The sequence below is a fragment of the Panicum virgatum genome, chromosome 5N, assembly GCF_016808335.1.
Source record: "Panicum virgatum strain AP13 chromosome 5N, P.virgatum_v5, whole genome shotgun sequence".
NCBI lineage: Eukaryota > Viridiplantae > Streptophyta > Magnoliopsida > Poales > Poaceae > Panicum > Panicum virgatum.
The window spans coordinates 18,369,218-18,393,090 of record NC_053149.1 but is presented as its reverse complement, the minus strand read 5'-3'; the positions used below and the strand labels follow the sequence as shown (position 1 = coordinate 18,393,090).

The 23,873-nt window shown below is 44.5% G+C and overlaps 2 protein-coding genes across 7 annotated transcripts; one reads left to right on the top strand and one right to left on the bottom strand.

Moving 5' to 3' along the window:
* Positions 1-13,511: 13,511 nt before the first annotated feature.
* Positions 13,512-16,789, bottom strand: LOC120673753. Of its 3 annotated transcripts, none has more exons than XM_039954753.1 (6): positions 16,456-16,789; positions 16,248-16,345; positions 14,549-14,605; positions 14,400-14,447; positions 14,218-14,283; positions 13,512-14,110 (listed from the first exon to the last, which is right to left on the bottom strand). In XM_039954753.1, exons 2-6 carry the CDS (start codon positions 16,293-16,295, stop codon positions 14,057-14,059), a joined length of 273 nt encoding a protein of 90 aa, XP_039810687.1. In that variant the 5' UTR covers positions 16,296-16,345; positions 16,456-16,789; the 3' UTR covers positions 13,512-14,056. The 3 variants fall into 3 exon arrangements, with proteins under 3 accessions (XP_039810687.1, XP_039810686.1, XP_039810685.1); XM_039954751.1 differs by having other exon boundaries at positions 13,545-14,110; positions 16,462-16,782; XM_039954752.1 differs by having other exon boundaries at positions 16,248-16,463.
* A 4,453-nt stretch (positions 16,790-21,242) lies between these two features.
* Positions 21,243-23,855, top strand: LOC120673752. 4 transcript variants are annotated; one of them, XR_005674831.1, is made up of 8 exons: positions 21,243-21,686; positions 21,992-22,207; positions 22,382-22,568; positions 22,669-22,767; positions 22,864-22,994; positions 23,091-23,194; positions 23,292-23,367; positions 23,464-23,855. XR_005674831.1 is itself a non-coding variant. In XM_039954749.1 (4 exons), the coding sequence occupies exons 1-4, from the start codon at positions 22,743-22,745 to the stop codon at positions 23,569-23,571; spliced, it is 540 nt and encodes a 179-aa protein (XP_039810683.1). In that variant the 5' UTR covers positions 22,650-22,742; the 3' UTR covers positions 23,572-23,855. The 4 variants fall into 4 exon arrangements, 1 of the variants encoding a protein (XP_039810683.1); XR_005674832.1 differs by lacking the exon at positions 22,864-22,994; XR_005674830.1 differs by having other exon boundaries at positions 22,864-23,194.
* The last annotated feature ends 18 nt before the right edge of the window (positions 23,856-23,873 follow it).

The following is a 23,873-nucleotide window of genomic DNA, read 5'->3' as shown; positions in this document are numbered from 1 at the left end:
TCAAAAAAGAAAAGAAAAAGAAAAAAAGAAAAAGAAAAGGAGGGAGAGAGAAGGAGAGATTCACGGCGAACCTTTCGGCGGCGACCACGACGCCGGTCGGGCACGCGCGGCGGTCGCGGCCGCGTGCCGCGGCTTTGGCGGGAAGTGGTGTGCGCGGATCGAGGGGAACAGGGGGACGGAACGGAGACTGGATCCGGGTGTCGGGACAGGGGAAAAGATTTCGGGAGTTAGGGTCCAGGTTTTAGGAGGTTTTGAGCTCAACGACGAAAATAAATTTTAAAGGAATATTTTAGCGAGTGATTTATTTTTGATAGATTTTCGAGATGTCACACTAAGATCTAAGTCTCTCTCTCAGGTCAAGGCCAAACCTTATGACTCTCATTTTTGGAGAGGTCTTATGAAAATAAAAGACGAGTTCTTGGCTAAAGGCTCCTTTGAAATTAAAGATGGGAGCAAGGCTAGGTTCTGGGAGGATACTTGGGTAGGTGAGGTGCCTTTCAAAGTTAAATATCCATCACTCTTTAATATTGTGCGTGATCCTCATGCAATGGTGGCCAAAGTATTGGCTACGAGACCCTTCAATTTATCTTTTAGGAGGGCGTTGGTGGATAACAAACTTGTGGAATGACGTAACCTGGTAGCACAGATAACTCATGTTGATTTGGTGGATAGTTTAGATAATTTTAGATGGAACTTGACCAAATCTGGATTATTTATGGTTCGATCTTTATATTTGTACCTTATTGATACACATCCGCCGTTTAGACATAAGTCGATCTGGAAGTTGAAGATTCCTCTAAAAATTAAAATTTTCCTTTGGTTTTTACAAAGGGGAGTGCTTTTAACTAAAGACAATCTCGTTAAAAAAAACTGGACAGGAAGTCAACGATGTTGTGGGTGTAATAGTAATGAGACTATCAAACACCTCTTTTTGGACTGCCCCTATGCGAGAATGGTTTGGAGGATTATCTTTTATGCTACAGGTTTGACGCCACCTAGATCAATTGGCCATATGTTTGACTCATGGCTTTCTAATCAATCTAAAAAAATTAGGAACTTGATTTGGGTGGGGGTTGCTGCTGTTTGCTGGGCCATTTGGAGATGCCGAAACGATATTATTTTGAACAAAATCAAAGTTAACTCGATTTTGCAGGTTATCTTCAGGGGAGCGTACTGGCTACGGTTCTGGGCACAGCTGCAGCGTGACGAGCACGCTAAGAATGCACTCTCCGAGATGAGCAGAAATATAGAGATTATTGCTATGGAGCTAGTAAAAGGAGGGTGGAAGCAAAACTATCGTTTGCAGTAGTTCTTTGTCTGAATTGGAGACTACTTGTGATCTTCTTTCTTTGTAAACTTTGTAATAATTGGCTGTGTACATCCACGGCTGATAGGCCGGATTCGTAATTCTTTTTCTAAAAAAATATGCTACATCATAAAATATATGTATTTAGAAAAGATAAAACGATCTATAATTTTGATCAGAAGGAATATTATTGAATGACAATGTGATATGATCACGTTTGAATATCTAACAAATGGACAAACATAATAATAAGGAGACAAAATAATGTGGAAGATTGATTGAGCATCTCAAATTTAACGGGCATGTGAGCCCTCATAGCTAGTCCATGTTTAATGTCAGTTGATTGCCTTAGTATCGTCAAAAGTAGAATGACATAGGGGGGGGGGGGGGGGGCTATTTTGAGTGCGTAAGAAAGAATAAGTAGCTATGCTACATATCACAATGTGGAAAGATGTAGGTATTCAATTGCAGCATCACAAAACATGTGGCAAGATGGCTTGTACCTTCCACTCTATCGCTTTGAAAGGCAAGAAATTAAGTAGAGGTCGATAGCACAAGTAGAAAAAGTACCAAGCCATATGCCATTGCCCCTATACACCATGAACCAGAAGACTCAGCAGATCCCATTTGTAGATCCATGTGTCCCATGTGTCACAGCCACACAGCAGATGGAAATAAGGAACATATGGAATTCCATCAAGCAATCAATCAGTCAGTTCAGTTCTACCAAAAACACAGCTTTAATAGTTGAATTACAGATTCAACTAGATGGTGACGATACACAGAACACAGCCGATCGGTGTTGTTCTAGGCAGGAACACCACCATGTTATTGTAACACCCATGTGTTAAACGTGCTCGCTAATCACGCATTTAATCGGTAATCATGGCTTAAGCGCGTCATTAGCGTTAACCGAGTTCGCGTGTTAAACATCGTTCAGCCGTGTTCAGCTGCGTTTTTCTCCTTGATCCGAGCCTCAAATCAACTTTCGCCCAAAAGCAAGGTTGTAGATCTTCTCTCCCTCTACAACTTTTATTTTGGTCAAATTTCTTGTTCCCATATAAAAATTTGAGTTTTGGGCGCTCCAGAAGTGAATCTGTTTTGCCCAAAACCCGGAGGTTCCGGGTTTGTAAACCGGAAGTTCCGGTTTTGCGCCCCAAAACCCGGAGGTTCTGGTTTTGGAAACCGGAAGTTCCGGTTTTGCGCCCCAAAACCCGGAGGTTCCGGTTTTGGAAACCAGAAGTTCCGGTTTTGCTCTGTTCGGCGACCATACCGGCGACTGTGCCACCGGCGACGCCACGCGTCACCGCGCCGACGTCCGCACCGCCGCTTAAGCTCTCCACGACATTGCACTGGCCAATTCCATTTTGGCTTCGTCGTTCTCCTTCCTCGCGCCTCGAGCGGAGCCAAGCAAACCCTAGCGCCGCCGCTCACCGCGCCGGCCATCCCGTCGCCGTCTCACCGCCGTTCTTCGAGCCCGAGCCCTCCCCGAGCCACTCCACCTCACCCCGCACCTCCACCGCCCCATCCCGAGCTCGGCCGAGCCCTATCCCGGCTGAATCGGCCCCTTCTCCATTGGCTCGCCGCCATCGTCCACCATCGCCGGCCGCCCTCCTCCACGACCCCGCCTCTCCTACCGTCCCCAACCCCGATTCGACCCACCCCGAGGTAGCTCTTTACCTCCTCGAGCTGTTCCCCCACTTCCCCCTCACCGCCGGCAACCGAGCTCGCCGGAATCCGGCCGGCCAGCGCCGCCGTGCGCCCTCCCCTATTCTGTCCCCTGTTTTTGCCCCCAAATCTGGAAGTTCCGGGCTTCCAGTTAAACTCCAGTTTCAGTTTTGTGTGCTGATCTCCCAAAATTCATAGAAATTCGTAGAAAAATCCTAAAAAGGCAAAACCAGTTCCTATAGCTCCGTAATTTTATGCTCTATCTGATAGAACTTTGAGATGGGTAGTTCACACCCTTTTGCTAGGTGGTTTTGCTTAGGCTTGTTCAATCGCCACTGAGGTTTAGAACACTTATTATCTACCTCAGAATTGAGCTTGAATTGAGCAAGGACAACTCCAGTCTTCTTTGATGGAGACACTTCAGGCTAAAGGGCATTAGAACCAAAGCCTGTACATCAGTTCTAAATCATTTCTGTCGTAACCCTAGTTGTGAGGTTGCTCCGTAGACGCTTTTGAAGTTTGGTCCATGCCTTTCATTGTGTGTAGTACATTGCATCATTTCATGAGTCTCATGCATGGCATATTTTATTCGTATAGACGCCGAAACCGAAGTCGCCTACAAGCCGATTGCCGAGCCGGTCCAGGAGCCTTCCGCAGGAGAACCGCAGCCAGGAGAAGTTGTTGATCAAGCTCCCGAAGAAGTCACTAACCCTGCTGACCTGCAAGGCAAGCCCCGGAGCATAACCCCTACTTTCAATATTCAATGTTGTTATTTAAGTATTGTGCATTCAGTTTTCTAGGAATTGAATGAAACCGTAGTATGCATGTCTCTCCCTAGGTACCTATGAGTCTCTACTAGTGTATAGGTCGTTAGTACTGCAATGCTTAATCAGGATTCGGTAGAAGTCGAGTGATTCCTATCACTCGCGAGATATAGGTCCTTGTTACTTATGAAAGGGTTGCTAGAGAATGAATCTTTGGGAAAGAAAGGAAAAATGGAGACCGGGCGGAGATAAATTTGGTTATGGATATGGAAGGTATGGAAAGTGAGTCTCCGCCTATGTCGATTGAGGACCGTACCGTTATGGCACTATTGATCGAGGATTGAATAGTACTAACCACATGCCGGAAGTAGGAGGCAGTCGAAACTGGTAAGCTGTGTACCGCTTTACAACGATACTTTGAATCCCTACCTGCTACGCTGGGCATGGGAGTTGGCGGGTGTTGGATGGATGCCACCTTTGGGTTCTCTGGGAGTTCGCCGTGAGGGGCCCAACACTTGGGTTTTAGCAGGCGCGATTCAGATGTCGTGGTAACGATGGAAACAGTTGATGCGTGTGGCCCGACGGGGTTTACATGTGTCGTGTTGGTTAGGTCTACCTTGCAAGGTCAAATCGAATCGATTCGCCGTGACTCGCGGATATGAGAACCTGGATCTCTCTGTCACATCGTAGTAAATGATGGAAATGGAAATGGAAATTTGAGAATATGAGGTATGACTGTGGTACTCTGAAAAGATAATGTGATCAACCATGCGTGCTCTAGATGTTCTGGCAAATCTAGTCGGTATTTGTATACTAAACTTGAGCTAAAATACTGAAAGTAAGGGTCCACTATTAGTAGCTTTTCAGCAAAACAACTCCAGAGTCAAACAGTTTTGCATGTCTAGGAGTCGACTAAATATATACCATAGTCGGGTAAGACTTGCTGAGTATTAGTATACTCAGGGTTGTTGTTGTAACCCCTTTGAGCAGGTTGTGTCTCCGCTAACTTAGAGGAAGTCTCTGTCTTGGATTGGACAACCACTTCCTCCTGGGTGGACCGTCAAGCGGGCCCGTCTTCCCCGTGAAGATCGGGCAGGTTGGCATCACATCGGTGGGCAGGATGTGGAGCTCACCTGGTATCGTCGTCGTGGTTATCGTATTGTATTTCGAACTCGATTTTTAAACTTCCGCTGTGTATTTAAACTCTGTCGTTTGTTTTCAAACCTTTTATGTAAAACTTGTGTTGTAAATTAATTTGAGGTTTTCTGTATGCTTGTATCACCTGTGCTCGTCTTCGTACGGGTCTACTAGTGCAATTGTGATCCTGGAGTACAGCAGTTTAATCGGGATTTACCCGACAGCCTGTCAGATTACACTGTTTTAAGTGCACTGTAACTTGAGTAAGTATTAAGATGATAGTTAGTGCATTTAAGCCGGTTTAATTTGGGCATTTATCTGGAGCTGTTTCTCCCCCTTTCGCTTTACCCTTTTTGCTCCAAAAAGCCGGACAGCTTTTCACGTGGTGGATGGCACCCAGAAACAGAAGTGACACGGCCTTTTATGCTTTGGTTTTTACGCTTTGGACAGAAAGCTCAAACATAGCACGGACAGGAACAGGGATCCATCTTAAACAGAGCACCACATATTCTTTCACAAAAAGAAATAACGATGTGGTACGGTCTATAACGTGCTGACTGTTCACCGATCAGACATTATATTGATGCTCGTTGGGTCCGGCTGTCCCTGCATTGTTCCTGACATCTCTGCATCTGCATGCAGGGAGCTCATGGCTCATGATCCTGCCCTACATGTGCCCGTTCTCCCGCTGATTTTTGCTAGGTTCTTGACAGCTTCCAGTAACTCCGATCACACACATGGACCCTTTGCTTGTTGACAGCAATTTTTTGTTTCTTATTGTGGGAAAAATTTTGGGTAGTGCATTGTCTGAAAGCCTCCACGTACCATGGCTTCAAATCGCTGATAATATAATTTTTTCATAAGAAAATCTGTATTAGTCTAAGAGAATTATATTAAGATGACGCGATCATATCAAGACCTTTGACGATAGGCAGGATAAGACTTGTGAAATTCTAAGGAAATAGAAGGCATGGCATGAGATATAGATATAGAGATATATGAGAGAGAGGAGAGAGAGAGAGAGAGATGAGTAGATAGAGAGTATATAGAGAGATACATACAGAGAGAGAGATAGTATAGATAGACAGATATAGATAGAGAGCAGAACGTAGACATACAGACATATGATATAATACATATACATATGAATGTACATGAGGAACAGACAGATAACAGATACAGATAGATAGACACATACATACATATATATATACATATATCACATGACATATAACATACATACATATAGATAGATATATACATAACATATATATAACATACATATAGATATATACATACATATATATACATACATACATATATACATACATACATATATGTATATACATATATATATAGCATAGATATATATACATACATATATATATACACATATATACATATATATATACATAGATATATACATAGATATATATACATAGATATATACATAGATATATATATATATGTGTATATATATATATATATGTGTATATATATATATATATATATATATATATATATATATATATATATGATTCCACAGCACAAAACGTACTTCAGTTTTGGGCAAAGCGCATGGCACGAATGGTCTGACCTGAGAGATGAGCGCATCCACATGATCTGGATAGGAAATTAGTCCATGAAAGTTTGGTCATTTGTCCTTTAGGAATTTGTGGTTGGATATCCCAGGCATGATGTGTCCAATACATATGACGAGGTAGAAGCTGTACCATGCACTTCTCAACGTTCTTTCATTTTCCAGTAATCTCTTTATATGATGCACCTCTTATCATTTGGGGGAAAAAAGAGCAAAACCCTGTGGTAAGGCACGTTACACGAGTTCAAAAACAAAGAAAAGAACACATTTGTGGCCCAGCTCATCAAGCGAGCTCGACCGGAATATGGCGGTCCCGGGAGGATATGATCTTAAATATTACGAATTGAATTCCGGTCTTAATGCCGGATTGCTACTTGGAGCCTCATTGCATGATTGGAGAAGGGTGGTATACCTGTCGCCAACTCTCTTGACGGCGACCCCTGTTTCTTTGCCCATGTTGTAAGTTATTATTAGTTTTTTTTCAAATTAGAACGTTTGGTTTTTTTAATGACTTGATGAAAAGCCCTTTAACTTAAGGCCTGCAGGTGCACCATCATGTAGTAGTGTGTTTAAATCTCTGTGTGACTGTGTGAGATATGACTGAGGGACGATATGGTTATTATATCGATTAGTAAATGACGTGCATTGCATGTGTGTTTGTATTTTTTGCGAGGTCAGGAAAGATGCTTACCCACGAAGCCCAACCAGGGCATGGAACATGCGGTGTACAAACTATTTGCTTCCCCTGCATCACGAGATCCCGTCCCAAACACGGAGATAGAGATAGTTTCAAGAATACAGAGCATCAGTGGGTTAGGATTGGGCACCCGGAGTAGACCACGGAGATCTTCATAGGGGGATTCCACCCTGTGTCATGGCATCTCTGCAGACTTGCCACCGCAGCCGCGTCACTCACCACAATATCAAAATCGCACCGGGTACTAGGCTAATCCATTTTTCTAAGCAAGCATTTGACCCTCGTCGATCGATGCACCCCTCCAGCACTGACGCATAGTTTAACCACCACCCCTCCGAATCCTCCCTCCGTTCCAAATTATAATTTATTTAACTTTTTTATTCTAATTTTAACCACTCATCTTACTCAAAAGTTTGTGCAAAATATCGCTTATTTTGTTGTGGCTTGCTATTAACAAAAGTTTTTTAAGAGTAACTTAAATTTGAATATATTTGCACAATTTTTTTGAATAAGACGAGTGGTCAAACTTAAGATCGAAAAATCAAACAAAATATAATTTGGAACAGAGGGAGTTGTATTATCTTCTATATTTGTGAAGCATATGTATATATATATATATATATATATATATATATATATATATATATATATATATATATATATATACACTATCTTTTGATCATGTCATGCTACACTCTCTATTTGGACATTGCATATATAGTGTGGAATACACCTAAAATTACAGGGTAATTAATAATAGTTCTCATGGATCATTTTGCAATGCAGAATTGCAGGTACATGTGCACAAAATTAATGGGCAAACTCGAGTAGGGTATTGTTGGCCGCTCTCTGGGTCATGAACAAGCAGTTTGGGAGAAGGACATGACATCGATCCGTGCCCATGATCGAGGCCGCCGTGGCCAGTGGACATGTATGGATGCGATGCGCATCATCCATTCCGGCCGCCACGCAGCCTCCGGTTCTCAGCCTCTGAGATCCACCATAGTCCAACTGGATCCAGTAGGCTAGGGTGTGTGTATGTGACGCAGGGCGACGGGACACTAGATACACAGGGACTCACCTGCCTGCTTGCCTCGCCTCGCCTGCATGGCCCCCGCGCGCGCGCGTGCAGAGCCGGAGGCTGGCTAGCTGTGCGTGGCGTGCCGCGTGCGTCACGCGTCGTGGCCCATGGGCATGAGCGGGACCTGCCGGCCGGCGGCCCGCCCCGGCCACGAAGGAGCGAGGGAGACCACCACCGCCTCCGCCATTTTTGTCAGGGCCCCCCGGGGAGTAACTGCGTGATAGAGAGGGCATGGACCTTCGCAACGGGAGATGATGCATGCACACTCTGAGACACGCACGTACGGCTCCTCATTTTGTTATCTGCGGGGTCGGCGTTGCACCACGTCGTCGTCGTCTTCGTCGTCGTCTCTCTCTCTCCGCCATCGATGTACACGATGGGTGCTCGTTTTTCAAGCAACCTGGAGCGTGAACGAACCACACACGCAACGACGAAAAACCTACTTGACATACCAAGACTTTGCGTGCATGATGCCTGGTAGCGTTCATTCGGACAGGTCGGCACTCACCGTGACTCGCCAAGCCGTAAGTGACCGTGTCAAGTCGATCGCGGCGGCTAATCGAATTCCATGGTTTAGAAGAGTTTATTAAGTTCTATCGTCTTTGCTAGTTTATTTTTAAAAAAAATCATTTTACATCCTTGAACTATCACAAAAATTCAATTTTCAACCTCCAATTATAAAACCGGATAGCGATAGTTATCCAACTGAAAAAACCGAACAAGTTTGATCCTTAGTGTGGTTTCAAAAGTGGTTTTGTATTTTTCTTAAAAAATAAAAATTGTAATTAGATCTAAAAAATCAAAACTAATTCATTTTAAATTAGAAAAATATGAAACAAGTACCAATAGTTTTCTAGAAATGTAACATATCTATCTATTATTTATCTATTTGAATCTTATTTATTAAAAAATAATAGGTATAGCTACAAGCACTATAAGAAAACAAATATGAAAAATATGAAAATTTTGGATCCGAATAACTGAGCGGTAGAGTATCAATAGATAGGATATATTTTTAGGACATTTTTTGTACTAGTTTCATATTTTTCTAATTCAAAATAAATTATTTATAATTTTATAGTTTAAGTTTGAATATTTTTAATTTTCATAAAATGAAAAACAATTTTTGAAACCATCCTATGGGCCAAACTTGCCTAGTTTCCATAGTCAGATGGTCTATGTTATTCAGGTTTATAGTTGAAGGTTGAAAATCGAACTATTGAAATAGTTAAGGGTGTAAAGAGTAATCCGAACTTTTTCTTTTTTTTCAATGATACATAATCGCAATGTCACCAGCGCATTCACACATTGGCTACGGCACGGATAGTTTATCTATGCGAATGACATCTGCAGAGATCTAAACTAAAATCAAATCCTTGCACCGAAGAAACTGATTTGTGGGTTCCGTCAAATTGATGAAGACTTCATATTTATATTGAGCTTTCTTTAAGAAAAAAACAAATATGATGATCAAGGGATTATCTTTGCATTTCGTCTTTCAGTTGGAAGGTGAAGCTATATACCAATCGACGTTAAATAGAAAGTCAATAAAAAACTGTTCACGGAGAGATAACAGCAAATTAAAACAAAAACGTGATTCCGCGCCGACTCATTATACGTCCGATTGAAGCATGTACCGTCTGATGTTCGACTGTACCTGAACGCAGGCAGCTAACACAGCTAGGAGCCAAGCCATCGTAACAGGATCGCATCCAACACGAACACTGCAGCGGCGGCGCTTTATCTGCGGCATCACATGGCAGCCGGCCAACGAGTCGCTTTTGGCTTCTTGGCAGCATCCGCCCGCCGCTGCGCGCTGCACGCCGCTGGCCGCTCCTCCGTAAGTCCGTGTTCCTCGTGCAGCGGAGATCCCGGCCGGCCGGCCGGCCGTCGTGCGTGTGGCAGCCAGGTAATGATTGCAACGGCGACACCGGCCTCATTGCTTTCGCTCCGCCGGTCTTGGTCCGCCTGTGCGGCGCCAGCCGCCAGGAACAGGTTCACGTACTCGAGTCGCCGCCAATGCCATGGCGAGCTGCTCGGCCGCATCGATCAGATCAGAGATTCTGGTAGATGGCGTTGCAGCTCCGTTCGGTAGGCTGGCTCCGGCCGCCGCCGCCGCCGCCGTGGACCCGATCGCCCGCTCGGCGTTGAGGGCATGGAGATGCAGCGACGAGCCGGCCGCGGGCCGGGCAGGCGGGCCCTCCGGCTGGCGTAACGTGCCTGCTTGATTACGGCCGGGCGGCCTCCTTTTGTTTTAGCTGCGGGTGGCGTCTGGCGAGACGGCATGCACATGCGCCGCACGCATATACTCTGACATGCTTTTGATCTACGCCTTTGCATCGACACTGCATTTCCTACTATTTCCTACTAGGCGGCGGTGACTCGCGTCTGGCGCCGGCGACCAGAAACGAAACGACGCAATGAAGCGACGAGGGCCGGGCGCTGGAGGGATTAGGGGGTGATTTGCAGAGATAATGGTGAGCGGTTATGTGCAAATTTAACCTTTCTTTATCTTTAGCCATCGGATGAGCATTCTGTGGTCCTCGTTAAGAGTTTTTAAGGTTGCACAGCAACCTTAGTTTCCACCAGATATGCTGCCAGCAATAATTGCAATATCGATATTTTTCTCTTGCAACATAGGTGGAGCGTCTAATACCTCAAAATGCTAAATTTTAGCACTAGTATATTCAAATAGGAGTGCTAATAGAGTGGGCTAAACTTTAGCTAAGATTTAAAAGCTTTAGTAAAAATAGAAGTGATAATATGTGCTAAAGTTTAGCACTCGAAACTTTTGACCATCTAAATGGGACAATGTTTTCCTTTCACAGCATAACTAAGGATCCTTAGGAGATACGTGACGGTGTGATCAGAGCAGAGAGCTGGCCATTATTTGGCGGAAGCATGGGGTTTTCTTTTACACTATTACACATAATTTCGTGCAGCGAGGTTCCACTTCTAATTTTTTTTTAAGTTCTTCCATTGTTACTGAAATATTTACCCATCCAATGATGATACAAAGGTTTGTCCACATATTCCATTCATCTTTAAACGTCGTGAATCTAAAAGTGGAGGAGGTACATAAGTACTACTCGTATGTGCTAAAGTAACAAGAGGTCTGACTTCACGTATTAGATGCCTAATAAAAGAGGAACTTCATGGAATTAGCCATGTAAAATTTGAGGACCAAACATTAAAAGGAGGTTGGAATTGTAACAACGGACCCCAATATGTGAACTGCAACCATATCGATCAGATTCGTCCACACTATCCATACTGAGCCCAGAACTTGAGGTTGAGGCCCATCGATACAGTCCACAGATTTCAGCCCCATGTTGTCCCTTGTGTTTCCCAACAGCCCATCGACGAAACAAAACGTGTTGCTGCGTGAAATGGCGGCCACCAGGACGCAGTTCCAGCGTTTTTTTCTATTTTTATATTTTTTAAAAACATTTTTTACATAAATATATTTTTGATTTCACAATTTACAATTCTATACCCCTACCGCCCGGCAGGGGGACGGCAGGGGGCCTACGGACCTATATGTAATTAAAATTTGAATTCTATTGCATGGAGGCCCCTACCGCCCGGCAGGAGGGCGGCAGGCAGGTCGACCGCCCGGCAGGGGGGCGGCAGGCTCCCCCCAATATAAAAGCTGATGCCCCATACACCTGTATTTGCAGCAAACAACATCCATAGAGGGAAAAAAGAGAGATGTGGTGTGAGGGAGGGAGTTGCAACAGCGAAGTTCTGCCGAATTCCACACTTGTGATCTGCGGGTAAGTTACGTATGAATCCATTAATATTGTAAAGCAATTTAATTTAATTAATGCTATAGTATTAAATTTTCATTTCAGTATTAAAATTTCAATTTATTACAGACTTGTTTCTAAATTAATTATAAATTAAAATAGAATTAAATTTTGGATAGTGAAATATAGTATTAAACTTGTTTCTAAATATTGCAGCATAAGACAATGGCTGCTTCCAATTTTGGAGGATTTTCATGGACCGAAGAAAAATCTAGTATAATACTTGAGATCATAACACATCTTGTAATCAATAAGAAGTTGGATGTATTAGCGGATGGTACGATAGAGATCGTGTTGTCAAAATTAGTTGAGTTTAAAGATTTCACATTATTTCGAGGTATTACAACGCAAGATGTAAAGGAACACCTGCTAGAACGTCGGAAGATATATATGAGGGTATGTGAACTAGCGAATCATCATAATGTTATTGGATTCTTACAAAATACTTGTAAGATATGGATGCGGTCAGAGGTGTATGAGATGCACATTAAGATAACTCTTATTCAGTTCTAATCCCATCCGTCATTTGTAATCTATATTTACGAAATAGTAAAATTATTGTGTAATTATATGCTAGGATTATCCCGAGGACACGGAGTTGATTAACAAATCGATACCAAATTTCCGTAAACTGGTATGTATCTTCGGTGGACTTATGCCGCAAACTAGACGAAGGAGGTAGAGAAGATCTTCGGGTGATAGTTCTTGGCGTCCGCAAGAACAGATGACCGGAGGTTCCTTAAGTCATGCTGCACCACCTCAAGCACCAACTTGTGTTAACTGGGATGACGATATGGATGACTTCATGCCCCCCAAACCATGGCCTCCAATACATGATATTCCTCCCCCTTACACGAACCTAGAACCAGAAAAGAGAGAAAGGGAAAGGTAAGAGGTTCGTCAAGTCATGCTGCACCACCTCAAGCACCAACTTGTGTTAACTGGGATGACGATATGGATGACTTCATGCCCCCAAAACCATGGCCTCCAACACATGATGTTTGTCCCCCTGTACATAACCTAAAACCAGAAAAGCGAGAAAGGGAAAGTCGAGAGGTTCGTCAAGTCACGCTACACCACCTGCAACACCACCATCTGTCAACTGGGATGACGACCTATATGATTTCATGACATGATCTATAACATATGATGTTCATCGGTTTTAGATTGTGATATAAATTGTGACGGGACGACAGACCTCATGTACCTTTAATTGCAATATTTATATGTTTGCTATGTTTGATTGCAATGATTATATTTATTTGTGAATCTTGAACCTCGTGTGGCTCTATGATACAATACCACATAAGATACAATAAACGAAATATAAATAGAACGTTAAACAAAATACCACATAACATATTACATTGAAGGTTTCATTCGTTACAACCAAATTCGAGAGAAATACGTACTGCCAACTAATTAAACAAGACATCTAGACATAATATATACATAATATACTTAGTTTTGTACACACAAATATATTGCAAGCTGTTACATTGCAGGCGGTAGGGGTATAAAACTGTAAATTGTGAAACCAAAAATATATTTCTGTAAAAAATATTTTTAAAAAATATAAAAATAGAAAAAAGGCCGCAGTTCCATTCAAAACGACAGCAAAGGCCAGGCAGCCCGGCAGCCCGCGGCGCGCGTACCTGAGCCTAAGCTCTACTACAATGGCGAAGGCTGAAGACGCGATTACACTGAAGAAGCAGCAGAAACCAAAACGAAGACTGAAGAGTGAAGACGAGACGCCGGGTGCACCGATCACTTCATTTCAGATAGCTCCACACTGCTGAGCAGTGACAGGCTGACAGCATGCGTCCCCGTATTTACAACCCAATTGGCCCCAACTCCACGGATCCTGGCTCCCTATAGTGTGAGTGATCGCTCATCACATTCACATCCACAGCACCGTTCCGCCTGCGCATCACGAGCTAGCAGTAGCAGCAGCGACGCCGCCGACGCGACGGGACAGGGGAGCCGCGCGCCAGCTACTCCGACGTGCACGCCGGCCTTCGCGGGGGGAGCTGGTGGTACGCCGTCCGCTTCGGAGACGAAAAAACAGAGGCGCCCGTCAGTGCTTTTTGAGTTGAGGAGTGATTGAGGAAGCCGAAGCCTTTTCAACCTTTTTTTGTTTTTCATTTTGACGTACCTGCAGCTTGGGCTTGAGGGGCTCGGCGGCCGGGACCGTCGCGCCGTTGATGCTGCTCGCGCCGTGCTGCCCAAAACAAACAAACAAACAAACAGGGAGGGAGTGATCGTGAGCCATCGCGAGCAAAGAATCGCATGGATTTCTGCAGCTGCGTTCGCTGGTTGATCTGTTCCTCTGGTTACCTTGCCGAGGACCCAATCTGCCGAGTCGAAGTAGGCGCGCTCGTGGTCCTGAAAGGAAAAAAAAACACGTTGGAAGAATTCCTCGATGATCTCGGATGGTTTCCTTGCTAACGTTCAGGTTCATTAAGATGCGCGTGACATCAGCGTACCTTGCTGATCAGGGGCTTCTTCGGCGAAATGCCGCCGTACTTGCTCCGGGAAGGTGCCTGCGACCACAAGAAAATTAGACGGGCGAATAGTCACCGTCGCAGCTCGTCACTTCAGCTCAGCTCAGCTCTTGGATGAGCATGAGCATGCAGATGAGACGGTTTCAGACTTCCTTCCAAAACTGCTGCAGCCTAGTACTACTGGCAGCAGTTAGCTGAACATCACATCAGAAATCTGGTGCGATATCACGTCGTGAAACCATCGTGCGTACGGGGCACTCCGACCTCGACACCCTCCGGCCAATAATTTAGCCCACGTGCTCATATAAAACGGCAGCGCCGCTGTCGACAGCAACAGGGGGAAACCCAGATCCGGCCGAGCTGCGGTTTTCCTTCCCTTCTGGCCACAGTGGCCCCTCGACTATTTCTGGCCACACTGGGAAGCCAACTTGCATTGGCTGCTGGCAGATGAACTCTGAGGGGGAAGGTTTTTGGTCGGCCAATAATTGTATTGTGCGGTGGATGATTTCGTGGCTTTGCTGACACCTTTTGTTTTGTAATCCAAGAAACAATTAGGATGATAGGCTAATACCAGTTTCTGCTCACGTCTCTAGAGAAAAATTAAACGTTTCAAGGTTATCTGATCACCTCGAAAGCCAAAAGCTTTGCTCTCTTCTACAAGCTACGAGCTCTGCTTTTGGAATGAAAGAAAAAACATCTAGTTTTTTCCATCCCCCCTTCTGTCACGAGTAAAGATATTTGGTGTCACTGGAGTCATAAAACAAAGCCATTGGACTGAATCAACACTGGGGATTTAATAGCCTGCTGGTGCAACTTCTATGGAAAAAAAACGCATGTCCTTTTACTCTAGGGCTTTTAGGTGTGGACCAAAGTTCTTGGTCGGCAGCAGCTCAACTGAAACCCGAGGCCAGAATCCGCCCAAGTCGAAATACTGTGATTTTTTTTCCAGGTTGACCTAGAAAGGTCTCAAGTGCCTGGAGGCATCATTCCCCACGGGATATTCCGTTCAACTAATGGACGGCGGCCCGCGGCGTCTGAATTCTTGTGTGGAAAACCTAAACAGCAAGAGGGAAGACCAACTTGGCGCCGTCCTCTCCTCTTCGGTTTCAATATCATACTACGACCTTTGTGGAAGAAACGGCACGTGACGTTTTCTTTTTCTCTGACGGGAAATCAAACGCACGGACCAAGGCGAATAAGATATTTGTTCAGTTACAACCAATAACCGGGAGAATTAGTCTTGTATATATAAGTTTGAAATCCACCTTGAATCTTCATCCCGGACCCACGGTATGCAATGCAAATACCCAGTGGCGCCACGGTATGATGAATTGATGATGAGCATTTTTTGGAATAGCAAATTTCTATTGCAGATTACTTTTCAAAAAGAAAAAGAAAAGGAAGTATCCTAAATTGTGCTTCTCGGTCAAAACATGGGGACGCACGCTAGGAACCAAAAAAAAAAATCGAAGCAAGAACGAGAACGGGAGGTCTATATGGTGACGACACAGCAGGATGATATGTATTTCACACTCTGAATTTATAAGCGGATAGTTGGTAGCATATTTCTAGCTAGAAAATGGAACAGTTCTGGCCTGGGCTCCTGTATTTTCTTTTCAGGAGGAGAACAGCAGACATGGATCATGCAGCATGGGGATCGAGATGAGTGGAAGTACAGTACCTCGTCCCTCTGCGGAGCTGCTCTCTTCTCTTCACTGAAGCTTGCCATCTCCAAGTCCAAGGCTCAGCTCCCCTTCCGACAACAACGAACTCTCAACCCTGCGAGGCAAAAACCGAGCCTATATATAGAACCCCTGCTGCGTGAAGGGGGGAAAATCCAGGGAGTAGAGAAAGAGGCGAGAGGAGGAAGGCAATTCGCTTTTCCGGACCTGTACCTAGAAAGAAATTCACAGCCACCGACGAGAAGAAGATATAGCCGGAGGAGCGGAGCGGAGGGGAGGTAGGTGAGGAGGTTCAGAACACAAGGGCGCGCGGCACCCCGGGGTCTGGACCGACGAAACTCGGAGACGGATTCGAGACGGGGTGGGAGCTTTGTGTTGTGCGCGTGGAGGCGCAGGCAGCAGGCTGGGGCCCTTTTGGAACGCAAGGAACTCGTGATGGTCCTCGCTCGCATCGATAAACTTCTCCTAAATTTCTTATTTCAAAAAGATAAGCTTCTGCTAGGAGGAAGAGGAAGGGAGGTGGTGCCGCCGAGAGGTGGCGACCGAGCCGCCGGCTGGAAACGGTCGCTGTTGGCTGAGCGAAAGAACCCGGGGCCAGCGCTGCTACAGTTGCGGGCCGGGGCTTGGCCACACACACTGACACACATGGCTACGCGGCGCCGGGTCGGCCCGGGTGGGAGTGCGAACGGGGGATACGGCGGCGTGCGAGATCTTCCAGCCCGGTGAACCGGAAACGCGCCGGGACGCCAGCGCCGCAGCCGACAATAGTGGCTCCGGCCGAGGCCGGGCGCCCCGGCCGCGTGTGGGGGACCGTGCGCGAGCGAGCAAGATAAGAAGCGATATGCATCGCTGCGGCCTTGGCGCGGCACCACTTGCCCAATCGATCGGCGGGTAATCTGGATATCGTAGAGTTAATTTAGATCATCTTCTACGATGGAAAAAATGAAAATAGAGTAAAATGCACCAGAGGTCCATCAACTTATAGGAAAGTGTCATTTAGGTCCATTAACTTCAAAATTGTATTTCTGGATTCATAACTTGTAATTTGTGTCATTTAGATCCACGAACTCTGAAAGTTCATTCCTATGTTCATAAACTTGTAATTTGTGTCACCTAAGTCCATACCCCTCCACCTAGCATTCATGCACTGATATCACACCAACATGAATCTACATGGTTCCCACACATTGCTGGAGTTTTGTTGGAATGCTAAAATTTGAGCCCCAATTTCAAATCTAGTGCATAGAGGGGGAGTTGGGATCAAAGATTTAGGAGAGGTGGGATGAAAGATTTATTTTGGAGGTTATTGATATGTATTGGGATTTAAATAGGGCTTTCGGACTGTCATTGGTGAGTTCTGGATCTTAGATCTAGATATAACCTCGTAACATGGGTGGAGAGTAGGGGTGATTGCTTTAGAAAGATGGAGGAGGTTATAAATGGACTCAATAACTTGTGTACCATGGTAGGGGATATTATATTCTCCGTGGCGTGGGTGGCCGGATATGATGGTGCAAGGTGTTGTAGCAAAAAAATGTTGTGATGACATTAGACTTGAGTCAACTGGTTCATGGACAGCAATATTGGGGCAATCTTTAAGGGTCTATAGCCACACGATTGCTCATAGATGAAGTTCATGATCCTATAAATGCACTTTCGGAGTTTATGGACATAAGTGAGACAAATTACAAGTTTAAGGACCTAAAAATACATTTTCATAGTTGGGACCTAAGCGACACGAATTACAAGTTGATGAATCTAAAAATACACTTTTGGAGTTTGTGGACCTAAATAGCACACCCTTACAAGTTGGTGGACCTCTAATGCATTTTACTCATGAAAATATATATGTGAACAATTTGGATGTAAATTAAGGGTTACTTTATATAATTTTCAGGTTGACATAAGTGAGTAGGAGTAATTCGTTCTCGTATAAGCATGGTTAAAACGTCATCAGTTTTTCTCTCAAGCATCTTAGTGAATAGCCTCGTTTAACTCGGTTATTAGAGAATTTATTATTTGTTTCACTTGAAATTTTTTGATCCAATTGCAATTGCATGGAAAGGGAAGAGGCTAGGAGGTCGTCGTCGGGTTGTTTGGAAAGGGAGCTTTCCTCACCAAAGGACACGGCTTTAATCGCTACCAGCTCTGCAATATCTCCCAATATACGCCACCAAATTGAGCATTCGGGACCAAACCAACGATGAATTGTTTCGAGACACGGGCGACTCAAGGATGAAACTCGGCCTACTAATGGGGCTAAACCTACCCTTTACCCAGAGACATTTCATTTGATACTTAGGCCATGCTTAGTTCCAAATTTTTTTCAAGATTTTCCGTCACATCAAATTTTTGGACACATATATGGAACATTAAATATATTATAAAAAATAACTAATTGCATAGTTTAGCTGTAAATAATGAGATGAATCTTTTTAGCCTAATCAGTCCATGATTGGACACTATTACTAAATAAAAACGAAAGTGCTACAGTAGCCGAACCCAAAAAATTTCACGAACTAAACACGCCCTTAAACTCATGGGTATGACAAGATCTGCTAATTAAAATCTCAATCCATATTTAACTATATATACAATAGCTTCGTTCTTGACGTGGAGCCTACATGTAGATCTAGCCACACTGCTTTGCATAGAGTAGCTGCCAGTCATACTGAGTCATCTCCATCAAATTTCAGTCAATTTCGATAATTATAGTGTGAATGTGTGGTTTCTAATTTTAGGATCCGGCTCTCAACGCGGAATCCATATTTATATATATAGTCATACTGTTTTGCGCAGAGTATCTATAAGTCACACTAACACTACTACAATATTCTTTTTTGAGGCGGTTGAAAAACATTTTCAGAGGTGGGCAAGCAGAACCACATCTGTAAATGAAGCATTTTCAGATGTGGTTGCCTGTCCGCCACTGTTAATCGAATAAAGAAACAAAAAAAAGGAAAAGCCCATCGATTGCCGTCGCTATCGCCCGTCGCCGTGCATGGCCGATGCCGCCCGCCCGAGGCCGCTGCTGCCACTGCCTGAGGCTGCTGCCACCACCAGTGAAGGGGATAGGTGAGGATGAGGACTCGCCGCTTGCCGCCGCGCGGAGCTGATCCCTCCTCCTCCCTCCCTCTATCTTCCCTCCTGCTCGCGCCAGAGCCGCCGCCGCCCCTCCTTCTCGTGGATCCGAACCGCCACCACCAAGGAAGGCCGGATCCGGCCGCTACTCACCGCTCCGCACCCGCTCGCCTGCCGCGCGCTGGCTCCGAGCGCCGCCCGCCGTGCCCGCCGCGTGCCATGTCCCGCTGCCACGAAGGAAGTGGGAGAAGGGAGAGAGGGGCGGCGGCGGTGGAAAGGGAGATGGAGTGGGAGGAGGGAGAGAGGAACGGCCGACACATGAGACGGGAGGGAGGGAGAGAGAGAGTAGGGTTATGGTTTACGACCGTTCGCAATACTGGGCTTATATGAGTTTTAACTGAGCTAGTCTATTAACTTAGGCAGTCGATTTAATGGTAACCACCTCGGTTAATGTATTTTGAGAGGCGGTTTCTATAACCACCTCAGTTTATAAGAAACGACTGCCTCTGTTCATGCTGGCCACTAACAGAGGCGGTTATTTTTTGTGCCTGTCTTAGAGGTGCTAAAAAAAGGTCACAGTAAATCGATTTTTTACTAGTGTAAGTCATCTCTAATAAATTCCAACCAATTATGTGAACCCGAGATTAGGGTTCAACTTTTGATTAATGTGGTCATTCCACTAAAAATACATTTATTCCAAACCGCCCCAACCAACATCTCTACATATATAGAACCTGCTCTGTCCCGCTCCATGACCTAATACAACCTATTTGACCTTCCAAACATAGTCCACATCAAAATATACCCCATAAAATCTGTTTCAACCACCCCACTAGCAGACCTAGATGAAACGAGCTAACCTGTCGGATAAACCTACAGCTCCACTGCTTTCAGCGTACCATTATGGTTTTGAGGTCTTCTACACTATAGGATACAACCATTTAGTGGTATATAGTAGTAGATGCGATCTAACCTTTCACTAGGAGTATCTCCAGCAATCCTAATATTGTAGAAACTAGAGATCATCTAGGGGTAGATCGAGAGGGTAAAGTGCTTAACTGAGGGAAAAAGTATGGTGGTAGCCGCTGTCGCCTACAAAGGCGCCGCCGCGGAGGTCAAAGTTGGCGGGGGAGATGTCACAGAGGCGGCGACAGCGGTGTCTTGGTGGCGACGGCGAAACAAGGGCTGGAGGGCTTCCCGTCGTTTCAGCATTGCTTGGATTAGATCGCTAGGGTCTCAGTGTGTTCAGGCGAACCTCAGGAATTTTGCCCCTGGTCCCCACCTTTCCCTTTTATGGCGGTGCACGACAGGGGCACACCAACCATGTTTGGGTTGTGCGCACCGATCAGAGCGCGATCAGGGCCCAACTTGGTTATTGGGCCGAGTCGTATGAGATCAACACTAACATAATAAACATATCCCAATAAAATATTATTAAGATATTCTAATACAATTTTTATGGATTATTGGTGAAGATGCTTGTACAGTTTCCCAATAATTTCATTGCAATACAACTAACGTATTGGGAGAGCCGAGATTCTCATTTTATTTGAGGAAAGTTGATGTAAAATAGTGGGACAAACCAATAATTATCAGAGAAAAGGGGTATTGGAGAACTGCTGGAGAATATTTTTTTCCAATATTGACAATTTATTAAGTAAAGGCGGACGGCTGGATGTGTTCTAATAAAAGTGATTTGTTATTATTTCTAATTATAAATGAAAATGAAGAGATGCAAATAAAAAATCCATAATGCTAACTACCAGACGTCCGATGCATCAATTTTCAATCGGACGCATCCCGCACCGTCCAATACAACAGGCTCCATCCAACGGATCAAATGAGCCGCGCCGCTTTATCCCCGTCGCCCCCACCCCCCACGCGCTCAGCAGCCGCCATTTCCGCCCCCTCCCCCCCTCCCCCACCCCCAACGAGCTCCGCCGCCGCCATTTCCGCCACCGCTCCGCAACCAGTCACGCGCGCCCCTTCCCCCAATGATGCAGCTTCCCCGGCGGACGAGAAGGCAGGCGGCAGCGGATCCCACCGGCACGCGCCAGCTTGATGCGGAGAAGTGGGGGAGCGCGACTCGCACCCGCGCTCAGCTCGCACGGGATTCGCCGACCGCGCGGCGCTCCTGTTCTCCTCCAGCAGCGCGGTCCTCACGCTCTCCACCGGCCGCGAGGAGCTCCGGCGAGAAGAACACCTCTACATCGAGCGGGGTGCAGGGAAGGGACCAGCGTCACGCACTCGTGCTCGACGGTCACGGAACCCGAAGACCGCGGGGATGGCTTCAGGCGAAGGCGGCGACCCTAGCGAACTGGTTCCAGAGAAGATGAGCAAGGCCCCAAAGCCTCCGAGTGAGTATTCATTTTCACGCCTTCCATTTTCATGCTATGAGATCATGCCGCAACATTTTTTGCTAGGGTTTAGGTTTTATTTGACTTTTAGTTTTGTGTCTGATTATGCTAGCAGTAGTAGATCGATCATGCAGTCAACTTTAATTTTGTGTCTGATTATGCTGCCCCATATGATTAGTGCTGCAGACTCTACTCCCCTACCTGCCTCCATTGCTGGTGCTTTTCCTTTTTTGTGCAATTTTGTAGTTTTTTTAGCATCCATTCCTGCTGTTTTTGACATTTGTCCTACCTACTTTTGGTTACAGAGGATGCAAACTTCACTGAAAATATTCCTAAAAGCAGCGGTACAAGCACACGAGAGAAGAAAAATAGGAGGAAGAGGGCTGCTGTCAATCCCAACTTTGGCAAGAAACCCAAGGAGGTAAAGCTTGATGAAGAGTCTAAGGTGGCCTACAACAAATATTTGACCCGAAAGCTATGACTCAAAGAAGCGAGTGGGTCAGATGAAAAAAAAATGATGAGTGAGTTTTTTTCCCTTCTCCTACTCTTGTGCCCATTTCCAGTGATATTCTTTTTATATGTTGCACAGCTGAATGATAAATGTTGCACAATTTTATTAAGTTGGATGTTGCATAGGCTCATCATGTTCCAAGACTTATTTCTGTATGTGGCACATGTCAAACAATTTTTCTCAGGCCACCATTTGTTCAAATTGCTGGCTACTACGTCTCATATGATGAGTTCTATGAGTCATTCAAGCAAAGGGGCAAAATTGACAACAATGTGCTGTCTTTATGGACCTACCAATTCAATCTTGATGAAGCTGAAATTCGTAAGGAAGATGATAGTGTTGTCAAAAAATATGTGTTTTCCTCCATCACGGTAAGTTTTTAAACTTTTGCTCATCCTTTTTTTCAACTTTTTTTTATCCTACTATGCATCTGCAATGTTGCATAATAATATTTTTTTTTTCTGTTTATAGGGGCAGCTTATAGTTGATCGTGCAACTTTCAAAAGTGAAACTTGCAAGAAGGAGCTTACAAGGTTGAACAAAACATGGGACTTATCAAAAATGGATTTGGTACTACATTCATCTTTTTCTTTTTCTCTATAAGTTCTGAACCTACCTTCTTTTTCTGAGATATGCATGTGGTCAACTAGATTGCTATTTGTGCAGCTTTTTTCCCCATTGTGCAAGAACAGCATTGGGTTGTCACATGCATCAACATATTTTTGAAGCAAATCAACTTCTTCAATTCTATAAATGGCTCAACTATTATTCCATGTTATGAGGCTTCCAACAACCTGGTAATTACCAGTTGCCCTTTTTTTCCCGTATCCATGATTTATTTTCTCCCCCCAAGATTTTTCCATGGTGCAACCATCATTTTTTGTCCCACTCAGGTTGCAAACTTTTCAAAGGCTGCACTGGAATTGCAAATTTTTAAAGAGGATGTGTCCCAATTTGTGCACAAATATCCTACAGAGTTCCCGCACCAACATACATTGTATGTATCTTTGGCCATCAATTTATTGCTCATATGAAGAATGGCTTTTTTTTTTTGCTCATGATCACCTCAATAATATATATATTTTTTATACAAGGAATGATTGTGGTGTCTATTCTATGTTGTACATTGAATCTTGGAATGGAAAGAAGATGGATGTTGCATGTGAATCGGTATTATTTTTTTCCCTTTCTTGCCTGTCATTTTGACATGTTAGATTATTATTCGTAACATGTTAATTTTTTAGCCTTTTTCTATTTCTCCTGCAGAGTATGATTGGAGACTACCGGAAGTATGCCATGGGAGGATTGCTGTTGTCCCCGATGAATGAAGTCAACACATCAGATTTTGTTGAAAAGCATTTTGTCCAAGATTAATTGCCAAATGATAGTGTTAGCAAGTAGATGTTTGGTAGTTAGTAGCACATGGCTTTTGTAACTGCTCCGTGGACAGATAGTAGCATGTCTCAGTGAACTATGTTAACATGTTTTGGATGTCATGGGTTGTGATATGTTAACATCAGCTTCAGCATGTCAAACATACTATCTTTGTGAACCATGTTGTAGTAGCTGCTCTAAGATGTCGCAGATATTGTTTTCAGATGTTACCATACTTTTTATGTTAGAGCAGTCCCAACTATCTTTGTGTGGTCTCTTTTTTACTTTTGACTTGTTTCAAA